This window comes from Lipotes vexillifer, unplaced genomic scaffold (assembly GCF_000442215.2).
Source record: "Lipotes vexillifer unplaced genomic scaffold, Lipotes_vexillifer_v1.1 scaffold331, whole genome shotgun sequence".
Lineage (NCBI taxonomy): Eukaryota > Metazoa > Chordata > Mammalia > Artiodactyla > Lipotidae > Lipotes > Lipotes vexillifer.
The window spans coordinates 2,013,063-2,036,729 of NW_006774049.1; the positions used below are offsets into that span (position 1 = coordinate 2,013,063).

At 37.1% G+C, this 23,667-nt stretch overlaps 1 protein-coding gene across 1 annotated transcript in view; it reads right to left on the reverse strand.

Moving 5' to 3' along the window:
* Positions 1–14,082, reverse strand: part of STXBP4 (syntaxin binding protein 4) — a 171,887-nt gene extending 157,805 nt beyond the window's left edge. The window contains exons 1-2 of the mRNA XM_007448640.1: positions 14,036–14,082; positions 9,733–9,865 (exon numbers count right to left, since the gene is read on the reverse strand). Coding sequence (XP_007448702.1) covers positions 9,733–9,865; positions 14,036–14,082 — 180 coding nt within the window. The remainder of the gene's footprint in view (positions 1–9,732; positions 9,866–14,035) is intronic.
* Between the last annotated feature and the right edge of the window lie 9,585 nt (positions 14,083–23,667).

Sequence of the window (23,667 nt, forward strand, 5' to 3'; positions counted from 1 at the left end):
TGAACGGTAAACAGGCAGATCAGTGAATTCTCAGAAATGTGACTAAAGGATTATTCATTCATTGGTATTAATTGAGCAATTAATATGTGTCAGGTACCAAGCTAGGGACTAAAGATATTATTGTGAATAAAATCAGATAATATCCTTGCACTTAGGAAATAATCTGAGACTTGTGGTTCAGGCAGAGTTGGTAAAACAGTCACAGATACTGATGTATGATCACAAACTGAGAAGGAAAGAAACAGGCACAGACAGGTGATATGAAGGAAAGGTGCACAGACAGGAAAACAACCTGGCCTAGACTTGGAATGGGGGAAGCACAAGGAATACCTCTCTTTGTAAGTGGTCTTTGAATTGATATTTGAAAGTAATGGGGGGAGCTGTTCTCAGTCAGAGGGAGCAGCATATAAGATGAGAAAGAACCAGGCCCCTTCCAGGGACTGAAAGAATGCTACTCTGAAAGCATAGGTGGGGATGGAGAGTCAGAGAAGTAGAGGGCAGAAGTCACATAATACAGAGCCTTGTAGGCAAGTAAGTATTAGTTGGATAACTGGGAGGGAAATAGGAATGGTGCATAAGAGCAGACAAAGCTATTGTGAGGTCTGATAAAAACTGATGATAATTTAAGCAATGGTGATGGAAGTGGAGATCAAGAAGACTGATGGGTTCAAGAGCTATTGAGAGTAGAACAGTCAACAGTATGTACTAAGGAATTGGATATGGGTGTTAAGGGAGAGGAAGTAGTTAGGATGCTGTTAGTTTTCTGACTTTGTGCTACTGGAACGTGTCATTCACAGAGATTAGGAACACTGGAAAGAGGTCTCTTTGGGAAGAAATGGGTAGATGAAGGTGTGATGTGACTATCATGAGTCCTGCCTCAGACATGTTGCATTTGAGATGCCTTTAAGAGATCCAAGTGGAAATGTTGATCAGGCAATTGGATATGTGGGTATGAAGGTCAAAGGAGTGTCCCACCGAAAAAAAGATCTAAGATTTAACACTGAGACTCCAAACTGATATCGGATTGGCTGGTGGGGTGAAAAGGGCCTTGGAGTTCCCATATTTCATATTTCCCTTAACTCAGTATGTAGTATATTTGTTCCCAACCTATAGGCTACCTCTAGCTCTGAAAGCTGGGAGAATATTCTTTCCTACTTGAACTAGCAAAACGTGTCAATATGTTCCAAGTTTGAACTCAGAATACGTTTTTCAAAGAGACAGGACGATTTTGGTTACTGAACCAGCGTTGTATTTCATATATTCCAGGAGGAAAAATACTTTTGTGTGTGTATTGGGATAAAGGGGAGGAGCTAACCATGGTTACTTAAAGATAACTCCTGCATTCCAATAATCCCCTATCTACAAAGTTTGGGAATATAAATGAAATATAATCCATCTATAAACTTGAGATTGTCTATATTATTAGTTCTGAAACAATAATGTTAAAATAAAATTACAGCAAGTGAAAGCACTCATATGCATTCAAAAAATATTAACAGTTGCTCAGTTCAGCAACTTAATAAGGATACCCTATGAGCCAGTGTTTCCTATTCCATGAAGACACCTGGAGAAATTTTGTACAGATTAGAAGTTTATTAACAAGCCTAATACAGTATTTAGAATACAGTAAATTCTATTATTACTATTCATAAAAATTTTTTAAAAATAAAATTGCATTAATTTGTATTTGCAGAGTAAACATGTACATAACTCTCCAATTTGAGGAAGAACACAAAAGTAAATGTAAGCACTGCAAACCTACTTATTCTTCTCTGTCTACACCTTTCTCTATTTTGGCTGTTTTCTTCTCTTGAACATGACCAGGTACTGTCAAAAAACATTAATAACTCTGTGCTGCTCTCTAGTGGTAAATATAAAATATACTTTATTACATCGTTTTGCTTTCTAATACACTTTCAAACAATGAAATTCTCAGAAAATCAACAAGAGAAAATATACATTATAGGTATAATTTCTTAGTCTGTCATCACTGACAGGAGATGAGTCACTCAGCACCACTGCTATCAATTTATTACTTTAACTACAAATATTTTTCATGGGGGAAAAAAAGCACAAATTGATGCTTGTCTTAAAAGTAAATTCTTTTCACTTGGTAGGTACCATGTTCTACTGCATTACTTCAAGTATAGTCTAAGAAATACCTTAGCTATACTGAATACACACACACACACACACACACACACACACACACACATCTCAGCTTTAAAACTAAAGTAGTACATCTCAATTCTTACAAGAAAAATTTTGTTTTTTGTTTGTTTAAATTTAGCATTTAAGTGTGCTCTTATTTAGTTAATAAATTAAATTCAATAGCCAAAAATTATATCATTATAATACCCTATACTTATTGTATAATACTTACCACTTGGTAAGTGTATTTGGAGGAAACCTTATTATCTCAGCAAGATTGAAACAATTTAAATCTATGTTTTGGAAGTTACTGGTTAAACTGATTTTTTTTTCTAACAAGGAAAAAAATCCAATTGAATAAACAAACTGCTTTCTAAACAGTGTTTGGTGTAGGAATCGGTGGGGGGGGGGGTAAGGGTAGGACTATTTATTCAACCAAAACAACTAGAATAAGGACAATGACAATATAAACAAACTTTATAAGAGTATCCCTTCTCATGTTACATAGCTTGATATTAATAGAATGTTTTATTAAATTCTTTATGTCCTACATCTCTCCAAAAAGGGAGGCAATTTTCAACAAAAGACATGTAGAATCACATTAGTAAAACAGAAATAGCAAATAAAATTCAAGAGAAATGAGCATGAAAATATAGTAACCAATTTGTTAACTAAGTGCTTCAAATATGGATCTGAGCTTCCTAGCAACCAGAGCAAAAAGGAACTCATGCTTTACATATTTCTTACAGTGAAGAGGAGAGTAAGGTTTTCTAACTCCTAAAAAAGATATTTTCTAGTCTTAATTCTAAATCTAATTTCTCATATGGGCTATTAGTGACTGGCATAATTAACAAATTCAACAAGAATTACTGCAAATTCAGAAGTGAGTGGATTTTATTTGCTCTGTTTGTTTTGTTTTGTTTTGCATTTAGGAGAGGCTAAATGAAGTACTTTAACTGATCTAACTTAAACCTAACTCGGAGCAGTGAATAGATAACATGTCTTCAAATATAACCTCTCTCAGACAGACTTAAAATAAAATTTGAACAGCATATAATTAAAAATATATAACATTTACTTACAGCTTGAAATCTGCTACTTTCATATTTATTTCATATTTATTTCCTATTCATTTGTTAGGTTAAAACTCCATGAGTATAAAGGTCTATCTTCCAATCCCTTTGTATCCTTCACTAAGAAATGGTCACAGTGAACATTCAGTTAATATTAAAAATTTACTGAGATTGGTTCAAGATGGCGGAGTAGAAGGATGTGTGCTCACTCCCTCTTGTGAGAGAACAGGAATCACAACTAACTACTGAACAATCATCGACAGGAAGACAATGGAACTCACCAAAAAAGATACCCCACATGCAAAGACAAAGGAGAAGCTGCAGTGAGATGATAGGAGGGGTGCAATCATTATAAAATCAAATCCCATAACTGCTGGGTGGGTGACTCACAAACTGGAGAACAATTATACCACATAAGTCCATGCACTGGAGTGAAGGTTATGAGCCCCACATCAGGCTTCCCAACCTGGGGGTCTGGCAACGGGAGGAGGAATTCCCAGAGAATCAGACTTTGAAGGCCAGCGGGATTTGATTGCAGGACCTAGGACTGGGGGAAACAGGGACTCTACTCTTGGAGTGAACACACAAAGTCTTGTGTGCACCAGGACCCAGGGGGAAGGAGCAGTGACACCACAGGAGACTGAACCTCTAGTGTTGGAGGGTCTCCTGCACAGGCAGGGGGCAGCAGTGGCTCACCACGGGGACAAGGACACTGGCAGCAGAAGTTCTGGGAAGTACTCATGGGCATGAGCCCTCCCGGAGTCTGCCATTAGCCCCAAAATAGAGCCTGTAGGCTCCAGTGCTTGGTCTCCTCAGGCCAAACAACCAACAAGGAGGGGACACAGCCCCACCCATCAGCTGACAAGTGGATTAAAGTTTTACTGAGCTGTACCGACCACAGCAACACACAGCTCTACACACCACCAGTCCCTCCCATCAGGAAGCTTGCATAAGCCTCTTAGATAGACTCATCCACCAGAGGGCAGACAGCAGAAGCAAGAAGAACTACAATCCTGCAGACAAAAACCACAGTCACAGAAAGATAAACAAAATGAAAAGGCAGAGGATTATGTCCCAGATGAAGGAACAAGATAAAACCCCAGAGAAACAACTAAATGAAGTGGAGATAGGCAACCTTCCAGAAAAAGAATTCAGAATAATGGTAGTGAAGATGATCCAGGACCTCAGAAAAAGAATGGAGGCAAGGATCAAGAAGATGCAAGAAATGTTTAACAAAGACCTAGAAGAATTAAAGAACAAACAAACAGAGATGAACAATACAATAAGCGAAATGAAAAATACACTAGAAGGAATCAATAGCAGAATAACTAAGGCAGAAGAATGGATAAGTGACCTGGAAGACAGAATGGTGGAAATCACTGCTGTGGAACAGAATATGGAAAAAAGAAAGAAAATAAAGACAGCCTAAGAGACCTCTGGGACAACATTAAATGCACCAACATTGGATTATAGGGGTCCCGGAAGGAAAAGAGAGAGAGAAAGGACCCGAGAAAATATTTGAAGAGATTATAGTTGAAAACTTCCCAAACATGGGAAAGGAAATAGCCACCAAAGTCCAGGAAGCACAGAGAGTCCCAGGTAGGATAAACCCAAGGAGAAACAGGTCAAGACACATAGTAATCAAATTGACAAAAATTAAAGATGCAAAATTATTAAAAGCAACAAGGGAAAAATGACAAATAATATATAAGGGAACTCCCATAAGGTTAACAGCTGATTTTTCAGCAGAAACTCTGCAAGCCAGAAGGGAGTGGCATGATATGTTTAGTGATGAAAGGGAAGAACCTACAACCAAGAATACTCTACCCAGCAAGGCTCTCATTCAGATTTGATGGAAAAATCAAAAGCTTTACAGACAAGCAAAAGCTAAGAGAATTCAGCACCACCAGACCAGCTTTGCAACAAATGCTAAAGGAATTCCTCTAGGCAGGGAAAAGACTAGCAACATAAAACAACCTTGTACATATATAGACTACTATATAAAAACCTCATGGGAACAGCAAATGCAGAAACTACAATAGATACACACAAAAGAAGAAAAAACAAACCAAACAACACTAAATATGATCATCAGAAGAAAACAAAAGAGAAAGAAAAGAAAAAAGACCTACAAAAACAAACCCAAAACAATTAAGAAAATGGCAATAGGAACACACATATCAATAATTACCTTAAATGTAAATGGATTAAATGTGCCAAAAGACACAGACTGGCTGAATGGATACAAAAACAAGAACCATATATATGCTGTCTACAAGAGACCCACTTCAGACCTAGGGAAACATACAGACTGAAAGTGAGGGGATGGAAGAAGGTATTCCATGCAAATGGAAATCACAAGAAAGCTGGAGTAGCACTACTCATATCCAAAAAAATAGACTTAAAAATAAAGACTGTTATAAGAGACAAAGAAGGACACTACATAACAATCAAGGGATCAATCCAAGAAGAAGATATAGCAATTGTAAACATATATACACCCAACATAGGAGCACTTTAATATATAAGGCAAATACTAACAGCCATAAAGGGAGTAATCGACAGTAACACAATAATAGTGGGGGCTTTAACACCCCACTTTCATCAACGGACAGATCATCCAGACAGAAAATCAATAAAGAAACACAGCCTTAAATGATACGTTAGAACAGATGGACTTAATTGATATTTATAGAGCACTCTACCCAAAAGCAGAAGAATACACATGCTTCTCAAGTGTACACGGAACATTCTACAAGATTGACCACATCCTCGGCCACAAAGCAAGCCTCTGTAAATTTAAGAAAATTGAAATCATATCAAGAATCTTTTCTGACCACAATGCTACGAAATTAGAAATAAGCTACAAGAACAAAAGACTATAAAAAACACAAACACGTGAAGGCTAAACAATATGCTACTAAACAACTAATGGATCACTGAAGAAATCAAAGAGGAAATCAAAAAATACCTAGAGACAAATGGAAACGAAAGCACAATGACCCAAAACCTATGGGAAACCTATGGGAAAACCTATGGGAAAAAGCATTTCTAAGAGGAAAGTTTATAGCAATACAGTCTTACCTCAGGAAACAAGAAAAATCTCAAATAAGCAACCCACCTTATACCTAAAGCAACTAGAGAAAGAACAGCAAACAAAACTGAAAGTTAGTAGAAGGAAAGAAGTCATAAAAATCAGAGCAGGAATCATAAAGATCAGATCAGAAATAAATAAATAAAGAAGACAATAGCAAAGATCAATGAAACTAAAAGCTGGTTGTTTGAAAAGATAAACAAAATTGATAAACCTTTAGCCAGACTCAAGAAAAAAGGGAGAGGACTCAAATTAAAAAAAATTAGAAATAAAAACAGAGAAGTTATAACTGACACCACAGAAATACAAAGGATCATAAGAGACTACTATATGCAACAGTATGCCAATATTAGGACAACCTTGGAAGAAATGGACAAATTCTTAGAAAGGTACAGTCTCCCAAGACTGATCCAGGAAGAATTAGAAAATATGAAGAGACCAATCACAAGCACTGAAATTTAAACTGTAATTAAAAAACTCCCAACAAACAAAAGTCCAAGACCTGATGGCTTCATGGGCAAAGTCTATCAAACATTTACAGAAGAGCTAACATCTATCCTTCTGAAACTCTTCCAAAAAATGGCAGAGGAAGGAAAACTCCTGAATTCATTCTATGAGATCATCATCACCCTGATACCAAAACAAGACAAAGATACCATTAAAAGAGAAAATTACAGGCCAATATCACTGATGAACATAGACACAAAAACCCTCAAAAAAAGAGTAGCATTTCGAATCCAACAATACATTAAAAGGATCATACACAATGATCAAGTGGGATTTATCCCAGGAATGCAAGGATTTTTCAATATCCGCAAATCAATCTGCGTCATACACTACACCAACAAAGTAAAGAATAAAAACCATATGATCACCTCAATAGATGCAGAAAAAACTTTTGACAGAATTCAACACCTATTTTTGATAAAAACTTTCCAGAAAGTGGGCATAGAGGGAACCTACCTCAAAATAACAAAGGCCATATATGACAAACCCACATCAAGCATCATACTCAATGGTGAAAAGTTGAAATCATCTCCTCTAAGATCAGGAACAAGGCAAGGATGCCCACCCTCACCACTTTTATTCAACATAGTTTTGGAAGTCCTAGCTACAGCAATCAGAGAAGAAAAAGAAATAAAAGGAATCCAAATTGGAAAATAAGAAGTGAAAATGTCACTGTTTGCAGATACATAGAAAATCCTAAAGACATTACCAGAAAACTACTACAGCTCACCAATGAATTTGGTAAATTTGCAGGCTACAAAATTAACACACAGAAATCCGTTGCATTTCTATACACTAATAATGAAAGATCAGAAAGAGAAATTCAAGAAACAATCTCATTTACCACTGCATCAAAAATAATAAAATACCTAGGAATAAACCTGCCTAAGGAGACAAAAGACTGGCACTCCGAAAACTATAAGATGCTGATGAAAGAAATCACAGATGACACGAACAGATGGAAAGATATACCATGTTCTTAGATTAGAAGAATCAATATTGTCAAAATGACTATACTTCCCAAGGCAATCTACAGATTCAATGCAATTCTTATCAAATTACCAATGTCATTTTTCACAGAACTAGAACAAAAAATGTTAAAATTTGTATGGAGACACAAAAGACCCCAAAAAGCCAAAGCAATCTTGAGAAAGAAAAATGGAGCTGGAGGAATCAGGCTCCCTGACTTCAGACTATACTAAAAAGCTATAGTAATCAAAACAGTATGGTACTGGCACAAAAATAGAACTATAGATCAATGGAACAGGATAGAAAGCCCAGAAATAAACCCATGCATCTATGGTCAATGAATCTATGACAAAGGAAGCAAGACTATACAATAGTGGAAAGATAGTCTCTTCAATAAATGGTGTTGGGAAAGCTGGACAGCTCCATGTAAAAAAAATGAAATAGATCATTCTTTAACACTATACAGAAAAATAAGCTCAAAATGTTTTAAAGACCTAAATGTGAGACTGGACACTATAAAAGTCCTAGAGGAAAACATAGGCAGGACACTCTCTGACATAAATCGCAGCAATATATTTTCCAATCTGTCTCCCTGAGAAATGGAAATAAGAACAAAAATAAACAAATGGCACCTAATTAAACTCAAAATCTTTTGCACAGCAAAGGAAACCATAACCAAAACAAAAAGACAACCCACAGAGTGGGAGAAAATACTTGCAAATGATGTGACTGACAAGGGATTAGCCTCCAAAATCTAAACAGCTCATGTGGCTTAATATCATCAAAACAAACAACCCAATCAAAAAATGGGCAGAAGACCTAAACAGACATTTGTCCAAGGAAGACATACGAATGGCCAAGAGGCACATGAAAAAATGTTCAGCATCACTAATGATTAGAGAAATGCAAATCAAAACTACAGTGAGATATCACCTCACACCAGTCAAAATGGCTATCATCAAAAATCCACGAACAGTAAATGCTGGAGAGGGCGTGGAGAGAAGGGAACCCTCCTACACTGCTGGTGGGAATGTAAAATGGTACAGCCACTATAGAGAACATTATGGAGGTTCCTTAAAAAACTAAAAACAGAGCTAACATATGACCCTGCAATCCCACTCCTGAGCATATATCTGGAGAAAAACATGATCGGAAAGGATACATGCACCCCAATGTTCATTGCAGTACTGTTTACAATAGCCAAGACATGGAAGCAACCTACACGTCCATCGACAGAGGAATGGATAAAGAAGATGTGATACATATATACAATGGAATATTACTCAGTCATAAAAAAGAATGAAATAATGTCATTTGCAGCAACATGGATGGACATAGAGATTGTCATACTGAGTGAAGTAAGTCAGAAAGAGAAAGAAATATCTTGTGATATTGCTTATTTGTGGAAACTAAAAAGAAATGATACAAATGAACATATTTATAAAAGAGAAACAGACTCACAGACTTAGAGAATGAACTTATGGTTACAGGGGAGAAGGGTGGAGGGAAGTTATAGTTAAGGGTTTTGGGACTCACATGTACACACTGCTATATTTAAAGCACAGAGAACTCTGCTCAATGTTATGTGGCAGCCTGGATGGGAGGGGAGTCTGGGGGAGAATGGATACATGTACTTGTAGGGCTAAGTTGCTTTGCTGTGCACCTGAAACTATCACAACATTGTTAATCGGTTATACTCCAATATAAAATAAAAAGTTAAAAAAAAAAAGTAAAATTTGAGATCATTCTTCCTTAGCTTAATGCATGCTTAAATGTTTCTCTGTCTTATTAGTCAAAATGTTAATTCTTTCTACTTCCTAGATGTATACACCATCACAAAAAAAAAAATTAAACATTTACTGATGATATAGGAAAACACACCTCATCACTAGTGGTTTTGTCTTTTAGGTGAAGGGTTATTTTTATTTTCATTTTTACCTTATAACAGTCTCCTCCAGGCATGATTTCCTGAATATATACCAAGGGACCTTCATTCCGGTTAATTCCTCCTAGGATCTTCAGACCAAGGCCTGTCTCCTTGGTAACTGTAATCATCTGAAAGGCAGGATCCCTAAGATAAAGTAAAGTAGCATGCACAGGTTAGCCTAGATATGGGTACCTACTTTTTCTTTAAACTGTTTGGTAAATCAAATTCTTAGAACTAGACAACTCAGAATACTCAGTACACACTAGCAACAACATTTTAAAAAGTATGATCATACAAAAGCAATCAAATGAATTTTCTTAGCTCTAATTTTAGTTTTTCTATAAAACAGCCAAACAGTACAAGAAATTACTGCAATAATGCTTATTTCTTTGGAGTAGAAGAAAAATACTTTAAAAATATTATTTAAACAACTTTAAAGATTTATTAAAGGTGACTGAAGAGACTTAGTTTTAACTGATTATTTTGACTACACCGAAGGATTCCAAAACAAAATACTTTAATGAATTAGGTAAGTGACTTTAAAAGACATGTTTTAGGCTATTTAAAGCAAAATAAATATGACCTTTACTTGAATCTCAAAAAAATGCAGTTTATCTTTTTAATTTAGAAAGAGTATTTTCCTGGTACAAATCTCTTGCTCCAGCTGCAATTTCTGCCAGACATAAAAGTGATGCCATTAGAAAAGAAGGAACTGTTAAAAGAATTCTGCAAAAGGTACTCTCCCCCTTCACCTCAGTTGTGTTTCTAAACAGTGATCAGAGCAGACACTTTTACTGGTCCAAGAGAACTTGAATAAAGCATGAAATGAAGCTCAGGGCTGTCTGCTTACTTATGGTGTAGTGGGTGTTGTGCTAAGCAATATACATACATTAGGCCGTTCAACTAATATTTATAAAATCCCTATGATGATTACCCTCATTTTTCTAAAAGAACCCAAATCTGGGCAGGTTAACTTGGTGTCCCAAGGTTACGAAGCTGGAGAACAACAATGTGAGGGCAGTCTGTCTAACTCCAGAGGCAAAGTATGGTCTATGGTCTACTTCACTGGTGCATTAAAGCCATTGTTGAATATAGGACTTCCAGCTGTCTTCAAACGTGCCAAAACACAGAAACCGCTGTTTAAAAAGAGTTACTTCAAATCTTACATATGATTATAGCTTTAAAAAAATTTTCTTAACTTCTGCCATAGAAGTTCTGACTATATCTTTAAGAAGACTTGTATTCAAAAGTTAAATCATAAAAAAGTAGAATGAAAGAAATTAAAATTTTAAAAAAACTTACAAAACTCCCTGTTTTTGAATATTTTGCCCTTTATATAGCACATCCTTTAGGGTTGCATTATATTGAATTCAGCTCTAGGGTTGGAGGGCCTAGCTGGGGTTACTAGGGTAATAGTCAATTAGCTAGGAACAAAAGGCAGAAAATGTTCTACTGTCAGATTTCAGAACCTCAGTCCATTCTTTTTTTTTTTTTTTTTTTTTTTTTTTGCGATATGTGGGCCTCTCACTGTCGTGGCCTTTCCCGTTGCCGGACGCGCAAGCTCAGCGGCCATGGCTCACGGGCCCAGCCGCTCCGCGGCATGTGGGATCCTCCCGGACCGGGGCACGAACCCATGTCCCCTGCATAGGCAGGCGGACTCTCAACCACTGCGCCACCAGGGAGGCCCCCTCAGTCCATTCTTGACAGGAGATTTAGACTGCAAGGACATAAAGGGGTGAAGCCTAGAAAAAGGCAAGATGAAAAAAGGGGACAAAGGTCCTCATTAAGCACCTCCAATAACCTCTTAAACCTTCTAAATGTCAATTTCCTTCAATGGGGACACACACGATCTCCAGCATATGTTATTTCAGTAAAGGATCCCTCCTTTTCTAATCCCAACACACAGTATCTATTATTAACACGGCAGTGTATTTACTTGCTAGGACCTTACTTTAAAATTCCCTCATTGTTAAGAATTTATATTACTTCCTTTTTTTTGTTTTGTTTTGTTTATTAAAAATAGTTCTGCTGGGCTTCCCTGGTGGCACAGTGGTTGAGAGTCCGCCAGCCGATGCAGGGGACACGGGTTCGTGCCCCGGTCCGGGAAGATCCCACATGCCGCGGAGTGGCTGGGCCCGTGAGCCATGGTCGCTAAGCCTGCGCGTCCGGAGCCCATGCTCCGCAACGGGAGAGGCTACAACAGTGAGAGGCCTGAGTACTGCAAAAAAAAAAAAAAGTTCTTCTGCTCAACTTTAATCATAGTAAGAGAATTACAAGCTAAAACCAGGCAGAGGGCATCTCTGGTGGCGCAGTGGTTGAGAGTCTGCCTGCCGATGAAAGGGACACGGGTTCGTGCCCCGATCTGGGAAGATCCCACATGCCGTGGAGCGGCTAGGCCTGTGAGCCATGGCCGTTGAGCTTTCGCGTCCGGAGCCTGTGCTCCACAACGGGAGAGGCCACAACAGTGAGAGGCCCGCGTACCGCAAAAAAACAAAACAAAACAGGCTGATACACTGCTTTTCACCTATCAGATCAACGTAAATTTAGAACTTTCACAATATAAGACAAGGCTCTAGTAAAGAGGTACTCTTTTACATTGTTGGTGGTAATGCAAAATGGCATAACCCCTAAAGAGGGGATTTGGTAGTCTCTAACTTTACCTTCTGATCCAACAATCCCCTTTCTAGGAACCTTTCCCAAAGATACTCTGGCAAGAAATACAAATGACTTGTATACTAGGTTCGTCATTTGGCATAATTTGTGATCACCAAAAATAGCAAACAATTCAAATGTCCATCAAAAGGTACTGGATGAATAAACTATGGTATATTAAGAACAGAATACTATACAGTTACAACAAGGTACAAGGAAGATCTTTATAAATTGATATGAAGTGATCACCAGGATATAATTTTAAGTTAAAAAAAAGTCTGGTCAAAATACTATATATAATATGCTACCTTTTTGTTAAGAATGCACTGGCAAGTGGAGCCTGGGAGCTGGATCCTGGGTGTTTTGGGACATTTTGCCTTGGTCATATGCTACTTCCTCATGAACTTGATTTTGCCCTAAGTAGCTGGATAAAACTCTGTGCTGTCACACAGAGTAAAACTGTTCAACATCAATGCATGGAACTCTGTAGACAGAGCTCTTCACCTACCATACAGCTGGGCCTGGCTTATATCTCTATGAGACTGGAGCTTTCCACTGCTCCCAGGAGGGGGCATCAGAGAAAGATACCTTGAGTTTAACTAACCTGACACCCTTCTGCAGGGAAGATCTTCAAACCTGAGTCAAAGTGCTGATGTACACTTGTTTACTATGTAAGCAAGAGTAGAAGAATGTCTATACAGTGGAACTATATACAGAATAAATAATAGCTTTGAGAAAAAATATAATTATATACACACATATATATATAACATGCATATATATTTATATGGATATGTATTTGCTTATGTAAAAAGAAACACTGAAAAAGAACTAAGAATAAAGATGGCTATTTATAGGAGGAATGAAGGCACAGAGTGAAAGACAAGACTGAAAGCAGGACTTCTCCAAATATACCTTGTTATATGTGTGTTACATGTTTGCAAAACGGCCACCAATTCTTCCCATCTCTGTCTGCATGCCCCCAGGAATGTGACTTTACCGTTCCTTCCATTAAAAAGTAAAGTCTGTAACTCTAGACCTTGAATTTGGACTTAGTTATTATCTAAATTGCTTTAGCCAATGGTGCATAAGCAAATGTGAGGAAAACAGACATTTGAAAAACACTTGTGTTTGTTGCTGGGAACCATTCTACCACCATGTGAAAAAGCCTGGGCTAGCTGCCTGGAAGGTGAGAGGCCAAGTTGAAAGAGACTTCAGCTATCCAGCCTTCCTAGATGAGGCCCCAGAACATGTCAATGAGGCCACTCTACGTGATCTGGTGCAGCCGAGAAGAACTGCTCACAGAATCATGAGGAAGAATAAATGCTTGTTTGTTTTAAGGTACTTTGAGCTGGTTTGTTAGTCAGCAAATGTTAATCTTAACATTATGTTATTTTTATACTGGAATTATAAAATATTTTAGGTATTCAAAAAATCAGATCAAATTTTTAAAAAGCAGTCTATATAAATAATTTTAAAAGAGAATGCATAATTTGTCCTTTACCCTGATTTACAGAGAAAGCTCTGATCAACCTTTTCATTACCACTAACTTAGACCACAGGTAGGTAGCTGTATAAAACTTTCCACCAAATGTTCATTAATATTCTACATATTTTAAACTATGATAGTTCAGAACATATTAAATTTAATTTAGCAATTACTTTTCAAGTAGACCGGATGATACTACGGCAGATGTATTTTTATTCATGGTTTCACCACTACTGTAGCCTTGGATTGAACAGCTGTATAAATGAAGATCTTGACGAAGAGTCTATAAATTCTTCTTTTCCTAAGATTGGAGAAGTAGAAAATAAACTGTCATGTCTTAGAACAGTCAAATTTGATTTTAACTGTGCATAAAAACATTACATATACTTGGCATGTAAACAATATGTGCCTGTGTATAGATGATAGATGTACTTTATATATGTTGGGCTATGGCATTTTAGTCATTGCTGATAATATCTGAGAAATGTAAAGGCAGTTCTGTAGATAGAAAGCTAGATAGAGCTATAGGACTATATCTATATCATTATTAATATCTATAGCTATATAAAAATCTGTATATTCTAGCAGAAGTGAAGAATACAGTTAAGCTTTAGGTAACTATTATAGCTTCCACTGTTACTAAGCTTAAAAAACACATAATAATAAAAGACTGAGGAAAATGTCTCTTGTGAGCACAAGGCTAGGAATTTTACAGTCAGAATGTCTGCAAAATAATTATACAATACACTTTGAAGAAAACACAAATTCCTACTGTCTCACCAACTATCTTGAGGGACTTCCTGCAGATCCTATATTACTCTGACTCATATTACTCCATGAGCTTCTTAAATACTTTCCTATAAAAAGAAAAAAATATTTTAATGTCTCATATAGTTCCACTGTGAAAATTATAGAGAATAGTGCAGTTTCATTTAATTTAAAAACTGTATTTGAACAGATTTACCACTTCTGTATAAGAAACATAAAGTATAGAAACCTGAAGTTGAAAAAGACCTTAGGATCATTTAGCACAGCTCTCTTATTAAAGAAATGAGTAGCTAGATTCAGAGAGATTGTGTACTTTCCCTATACAAATGAGAAATAGTCAATGGTTTTTTTCCCAACTAGAACTCAGGCTTCAGAGCCCACAGCATGGAACCTGACATCAGACAGACCTGCATTCCAATTTGAGCTTCTAGGCTTCTCCAAGCATCAGTTTCTTCAAAGGTACAGTAGGTAGTAGTGATGGTTTTACAAATGGATACACATGTCAAAACTCACCAAACTGTCTCACTATAAATATGTGCTGTTTGTTATAAATCAATTATACCCTAGTAAAGTTAATTTTTTAAAAAAATCCAATTTTCAGTTAAAAATGGGAGCTTGACCTTGGCATGTATCTTCTTTTCCTCCAAGAGCCCACTAATATAAGAGTAAAGGGTTACAAACAGTATAAACTCATAATGTTAGAGAAAAAATGAAAGAAGAGCCATGAGATGAAAAGTTTCAATAAATTTCTGGAAGACAAAAAATAGATGGTAGGATGGTAACTGATAAAGGAGGCCTGAAGAAGCTGAAAGCTACGGAAAGGCTTTGTAAACACTTTTAAGTTTGAGCACACATATAGAAAATGGTAATACTTGTATGGTGTACTGGGGTAAACAGAGGTGATATGCTATACCTCTAAGAAGCTGAGGGGCAATCACTAACTCAGCACACCATAACTGATTCATGGCAAAATTCTGGCCGAAAAAACAGCTAGAGATGTTGAGGAATATATCTTGTAGAATCCCAGAGAGGTTGGGGACTCAGGAACCCAAAGTACTAGGGACAGTGAAACTGAGGTGGAGAACTAAAATCAAGGGGATTATCCCATCCCTTCTCCAACTACTTATGTGAGAGAAATCCTAGATTCTTCTGTCAATAAATTAAATGGACTCTGAAGAAAGAGCCAACAACCTTCTGGGATCCTAACACAGAATTGTATCACTGATCTGGGTGTTAAAAACCTGCTTCAATTTTCACAGCCCCTGTGATAGCAAGCAACAGAAACAGTGGGAGCACACAGATCAACAGTAGCAGGGAAATGAAGCCACCAAGCGCTGTCAGCAGCAAGAGTCCGATGGCCAGGAAGCAAGAAGGTTACTCAGCACCCCATGGGGGAAGGAGGGGAAACGAGGGAAGAGCGCACAATCCTAGGGCTTGACAGAGTAATGACTCAGAGTCAAGAGCTGCTGCAGAGGTCCACAAGACTAATGCAGCGGTAGAAGAGAGTTCAATTCTAAAAGTAAGTGTTTATAAGTTCATTATAGGCTGCTTTAATAATATAGCAGAATGGAGCGGATCCCCAAACCTTCAGTGAGGAAGTTTTGATATAACAATAATAATAGCAACTACCATCTATTGGCACCATGTGTCACACACTGTGCTAAGTATTTCAAATGTATTTATCTTATTTAATATCATGAAAAATCCATTAGCTTTAAGTAAAAAAAAGCTGAGTTCAAATGGCAATACTGCTATATGCTAGCCATACAGCCTTAGAAGAGTTACCTAACCTCCTGGCGTCTCTTCATATTAAGGTAGGAATAATAACACCTAGCTAAAAGGGTTGCCATGAGGATTAAGGGAGATGTAAAAAACTCGGCTGTCTTCACAGTGTTACCAAAGTGAGTAAGATCCCCATGCAGTAGTGATTTGTCTTAGCTGGGCACTGGGTCCCCAGGTCATGGAACATATCCAAGTATAATGGATATGTCATTGTTAAATTCTATAATAGATTCCATATAGTGTCATTTAATTTTTTTCTACTTCAAACTATTAAAATGAAATTTCAGTTTTTAAATTATTTCATTCACCTAACATACCTGTCATTGTCCTAAGTGCTGGAGGTGAGATAAAAAGAAAAGAGTCTCTCCCCAGAGACAGTCAAATAAACAGACATCAGGAGTGTGCTAAGTGCTCTGACAGTGGTATTCGCAGGGTGCTGGGGGCATGGAGGAAGGCCACCTAACCCAGAATGGAGGAGTCGTCATGCAACAGCAACACAGCCAAGCATCATACTAGAGGATTTTATCCTCAGAGGAGCCCCAAAAGGCAGGTAATATTAACCCATTTTACATAAGAGAAAATCAGTTAATGGAGAAGCTATGTGACCTGCCCATGGCCACAGTGCTAAACAGTTATAAAGTGGAATTTGAATCCAGTTCTGCCTGGCTTCAAACACAAGCTTTTCCTGCTACAGGACGCTGGAAAATTAATTTATGTGGAAAAATGTCATCTTCCAACAAAGTAGGATAAGAGAGTGTTAATTAATGTAGTAATATGCTGTCTCTCTTCTATGAAGATGATACTATTTTTATTTTTATTTTTATTTTTGGCTGTGTCGCGCAGCATGCAGGATCTTAGTGCCCTAACCAGGGATTGAATCCGTGCCCCCTGCAGTGGAAGCATGGAGACTTAACCACTGGACCGCCAGGGAAGTCCCTATGAAGATGATACTACTGATTAAACTTCTTTACAATAATGAAATGGGTTTAATCTTATCCATCCAAACATCAGGCTTTTTTTTTTCCTCTCCACATGAACAAGGTATCCATTGTCATATCCTTAAAAATCATAAAATGCCTTTTCCTTCCCTCTCCTTTGCTTGTTTCCTACTCCTTCCTTTAAACAAGCGAGCAAGGCCCTCAATTGATAGGAGTTCTAGTAATGTTACACATCCACCCCAATCTCCCAACTTCACAGTATTAATGAATGACACAAAGAAAATATTCTATTCTTTTACTAAAAATACGACTATTCAAGGAAAATATTTTGTTTTTCTAGGTTGCTGCAAAAACAGAGACAGTGGAACACTGGGGGAAAATATCTCGTTTTATAAGCTGACTCTATTCTGGAAAACTTAAATTAGAGCTTTACTTTGATACACAACTCTCTTATGACTGCATTAGAAGTTTTCATTCCATACAATTAAAAATCTCATCAGGGGCTTCCCTGGTGGCGCAGTGGTTGAGAGTCCGCCTGCCAATACAGGGGACACGGGTTCGTGCACCGGTTTGGGAAGATCCCACATGCCGCGGAGCGGCTGGGCCCACGAGCCATGGCCGCTGAGCCTGCGTGTCCGGAGCCTGTGCTCCGCAACGGTAGAGGTCACAACAGTGAGAGGCCCGCATACCACCCCCCCCCCCAAAGAAAAAAAAAACACTCATCAGATAAAAATCTGCCTATCATGCACATGATGTCTGAATAACAGACTTAATAATTTATGTTCTCAGAGACACGACATTCAGTATTTTCTAAAACTAGTTCTTTTTACCAGACCAAAAATAGAGAATATAAAACGGAAAGGGATAAAAACATCTGACAGGGCTTCCCTGGTGGCGCAGCGGTTGGGAGTCTGCCTGCCAATGCAGGGGACATGGGTTCGAGCCCTGGTCTGAGAAGATCACACATGCCGCGGAGCAACTAGGCCCGTGAGCCACAACTACTGATCCTGTGCGTCTGGAGCCTGGGCTCTACAACGGGAGAGGCCGTGACAGCGAAAGGCCCACGCACCGTGATGAAAAGTGGCCCCCGCTCGCCGCAACTGGAGAAAGCCCTCACACAGAAACGAAGACCCAACACAGACAAACATAAATAAATAAATTAATTAAAAAAAAAAATCTGACAGAAATGATGGTGTTAACTTGATTAAACTATAATAATGCCATATGAAACATTATATTTTTAAAATTTAAATAAAAGTTAATACATTCCAATGTGGTTATATATTATGGATGCATATCTCTGTCCTATCCAGTTCCACACCATTTCCACACTTAGGTACCCACTGTTTTAGTTTCTTGTGAATCCTTTTAGTTCTTTTACATACAAATAAACAAATATAAATAAATATTCTGATTCCTTGACATTTTTTGATGCAGAAAGTAGCTACAATCAGGCACAAAGCACCCAGCTGTTCAGGTTGTACACTGTACAATCCAGAGGGTATGGGTCATACAGACTCTGATGTGAACAGGTACTCTGGAGTGTGTGGTAGCCCTGCATACTATATGCACTACTGTGCAACCTATTTCTTTTTTTCTTTAACTTAATATATAACTTGGAATTCTTTTCATAGTTTTACATAGCATACTAATTTATTTTCACAGCTGTATAGTATTCCATTTTATGGATGGACCATATTTATTTATTCCCTTATTGATAGATATTTAAATTGTTTCACTTTTTTTGCTATTGCTATAATGAAATCTTTATATATAGGTCACATTACACATGTACAAATCTATCTGTAAGATAAATTTACAAAAATCAGAGTTTATACACACTTGCTATTTTGACAGAAAATGCCAAACTGCTCTCACCAGGGTTGTACTATTTACCATTCCATCAATAATAGTGCCTCCATCAATAATAATGCCTGGTATTCCAAATCCTCACCAACATGGTATACTACATTACTTGGATTTCAACAGTCATATTGATGAAAGTGGTATCTTAATGTAGTCTGAGTAAGGCTGAGCATTTTTTTTATGCTTTCAGAACCTTTTATGTGAACTGTGTTTTCCTATCTTTTGCCAATTTTCCTATTCATTGTTAGCTTTTTACTGTCTATTTTCTAGTTCTTAAATCCTAGGGAGATTATTCCTCTGTCTGCACTAAGAATTTTAAGTATATCTTCCTCCTTTTGTTCTTAGATTTTTTTTTTTTTTGGTTATGCAAAAGTTTGTGGCTAAATTTATCTTTTCTTTTATGATTTTTGGTTTAAGTCAAATGAAAGTCCTTGCCCACTCCACAAAGTTACAAACAACTCTCATATTTTCTTACAGTTTCATTCTAAAATCTTTGATCCATTTGGAAACCACCTACAGTATAAGGTATAGATCCAACTCTTATTTTCTCCCCCAAGAAGATCACTCAGTTGTCTTAACCACATTTATTAAATGTGATTTGAGATGCAACCTTTATCATACACCAGATCTCATAAGTACTTGGGTCTACTACTGTACTTTTTTATTCTGGCCCATTTGTTATTCTACGTATTTATGTACCAACACTATTTTATTTTAATCATAGACGCTTTATAATATGTTTTCATATCTGGTAAGGACAATACCCCCCTCACTGCTCTTTTTCAGCCAAGTTTCCCTGGCTATTTTTGGTTATTTTTACACATTAACATCTAAATCTCCTTGTTTTTTTTAAAAAAGCTAATTGTTGGGAATCATGTTAAATTTACAAATTGATTGAGGAAGCTCTGGTATCTATCTTTTTGATTTTTCCTGTCACAGTATTTGGTATAACTTTCCTTTTGTTCAAGTCTTCTTTTGTGACCTTCTGCAGTGTTCTAAAGTGTCTTCATATGGGTCTTGCACATTTCTTATTTATTTAATTCCTAGGCATTTTGATATTTTTTCTATTAACTTAATGCCTTTTAAAACACCTATTATTTTGTAAAGGATAAAAACTGTTTTGGGGAAGCTTAGTAAAATCTTCTAGAAAACAATCTCTTTCACCCCAAATTCTATCACATGATTTAATGTCTTTATTTTTTAGTGTTACTAGTAAACTAGTTGAAGGAAAAACAGGCCCAATTCATATATTAGATTTTAGTTGAAAATTGTGTAACTGCAATATGTTCGTTTATATCCAAGTGCATCTTATTTAACACTTCAATACATATACACATATTCACAGCTTATAGACAATTAGAAGACTTACTGAATTATCATTACAAAGATTAAAATAATAACTCTAGAATAGACTCATAATAACTTTATAAGCAAGAACCTAATTCTCATCCTACCTTGACAAAGTATTTTTATTTTTATTTATTTATTTATTTATATTATTATTATTTTTTTTTTGCGGTACGCGGGCCTCTCACTGTTGTGGTCTCTCCCGTTGCGGAGCACTGGCTCCGGACGCGCAGGCTCAGCGGCCATGGCTCACAGGCCCAGCCGCTCCGCGGCATGTGGGATCTTCCGGGACCGGGGCACGAATCCGTGTCCCCTGCATCGGCAGGCGGACTCTCAACCACTGCGCCACCAGGGAAGCCCGACAAAGTATTTTTATATCTACTTCAAAGTTCTTAACAAGCTATGTTGCCAAGGAACTCTAGTGTCTTTTAGTTGTTCCTCTAAAGTGAAATGGTAAACAGAAGAGACAAAGGACAGGTGTTGTAACAGTGGAGGAGAGATTTATTGGCTTAATACTAAACCCAAACAGTCTCTCCCCTCTCCCTCCTCTTCCACCTCCTCCATCATCATCATCATCATCATTCCCATCATCATCTTAAAAAGCACATGAGAAAGGTGCTTTGTCACAAGCTATCGAGTCATATACATCTAAATGTCTTTGAAGACTCACCAGATTATTTCAATCAAGTGACTGGGGATCTTTAGTTCATTACTGAGTGTAACAGCTTATGCTTATGTCATTAGAAAGGGAAAAAAAAAGAAAAAAAAGGAGAACAAGGAGGCTTTTTCTTAGGAAACAGTGAAATTTTACATTAAGGTCATTTTAAGGGAGAAGGAGGGCTACCCAATAAGTTATCTGTCTGGATTCTGTGACTGACAAATTAGAAATGCCTCCTATTTATAAATTCACTGGAACTAATATTAAAAATGTCAATATCGCTTATTGTAAAGTTAGACCTATAGATTCAATATTATACTTGAAGAAACAGACATATAAGAAAATGACAATGTTTAGGAACTGTGACAACTTGTACACCTTATGACAGCAGAAATTCTTCAAGACAGCATTAGCTATTTATATAATCCTAGGGTTGTTTAAGAACATCGGCAAAAATCAGGAATGACTCCCTTCCCTGGGCTAGACTTTAACTGATCTTTTAAAATGGCATGAAAGTTTCAGGAAATCAAGATATAAAAAATCGGTCATAGGGTTATTTTACTATCTCCTTGATTCTGTACCCAAAGGCAATATTTCCCCCGGTGGTACATTTTTTTCTTAGATTTTCAAGAATCTAAGCAGGTCAGGAATGCTACTCATTTGTCTTGGAGGTGGAAGAATAGCATCTGCTTGTAACCCACAGCACAACCCAGTGGGAAACAAAGGAAAACTGCTTCAAAGCTTCAAAGAAGGAGTCCTGGGCTTCTTTTTTTTTTTTTTTTTTTTTTTGGGGCTGTCCTGGGCTTTTTTTTTTTTTTTTTTTTTTTTCTGGGCATCTTGAAAGATCTTCATCAGACCAACAGCTCACTGCTCTCACAAGTTTCCTTAGACTACCTGACTGCCTTCTGCTTGCCAATCACTGGCTCAGTACAATCATGTGCACGCACTGTGCTAAATGCTTATGATATTATGCCAAAAAAGCCAAGGCCTCTGCTTTCATGGCATCTACATGCTAGCGCTGGGAGAAAAATAACAAAAACGGAAACAACATGAACTAGATTTCAGATACTGAAAGGTGATATGATCATGTGCGACTGCACAAAGGAGAGCTAATTTAGACTGGGTACTAGAGTTCCATCTAAGATCCAAATAATAGGTCAGCCAGGAGAAAAACTGAGGGAAAAAAACTGAGGTACCAAGTATTCCAGGCAGAGAACATCTCAAGGCAGCAAAAAATTTGGGATGTTTACAGAACAAAAAAAGTGTGACTGGAGCATGACGAATGGGGAGAGAGAGGAGATGAAGTTAGAGAGAAGTAGGCAGGGTCTAGAGTACTTAGAGTCTTAGGAGTCATGTAAGAAATAGGAATTTTTGCTTGATCTTATTTCGTACAACCTGACTGTTCTCAGGAGATCTGAATTTGCCTTTTGCCTTATCTCTTATCTTTAACTTCTGCTTATTCTAGGTAGGCTGACTATACCCTAGCCTGAATTATGCCAGAATGTCAGTCAGTTCATTTGGGATATAATCAATTGGGGGAAGGGGGCAGTACAAAATGAAAATGCGAAGCCCCTTGTTAAAAAAAAAAAAATTAACAATTTCAAGAAAGTGACAGCAGAGGATTAAACCAAGTACAGGGTCCAACTAAGTGAGCAAGGCCTGTGTGACTGACTGCACAGGTCACATACTGATGAAGCTGGCCCTGATCTTGATAAATGTTACTTGAAAAAAATAAATGCCTTCTACTGATGAATAATTTGTTTTCATTTCACCAATCACATAAACTTATTCAAGATGTTTTAAATGGAGTAGCCTCTCAAACATGTGGTTTAAAGGAAGCTGCCAGGCTATATGGGAAAAGAATCAAAAAAAGAGTGGATATATGTATATGCGTATGTATAACAGATTCTCTTTGCTGTAAACCTGAAACTAACACAACACTGTAAATCAACTACACTCCAATAAAAATTAAATCTGAAAATATTTCCACATTTTTAAAGTGGATTCTACATGATGATAATTTAATATAAACAATTACTTTTTTGTTTTCATATCAAAAAAAAAATAAAGGAAGCTACACGGAAATAAAAAAACTAGGATATCAAGACTTACTGCAGCAACTTCATGCCATTATTGTGTACTAATTGGAAAACAGTGATTATCCAGTCTATTCTCAGGCAAACTACAATTCATTTGTTCTTACTATTTACTCAAATGTATTACCCTTCCTCTTTTAGGTAGAAGGAAAGCACTGCAATAAATACCTACCAAATAAACAGTTGTTAGTACTGTTGGAATAATTGTTAGGTACTTCAAATTGCCAAATGGATCTAAATGGCTTTATTAGGCAGCCAGCTAACAGTGGCTAACATATTAAGATTTATATTGCAATGTCCTTAACTTATGCATTAAAAATACTAAAAAATGAATTATAAACCATTTTTTT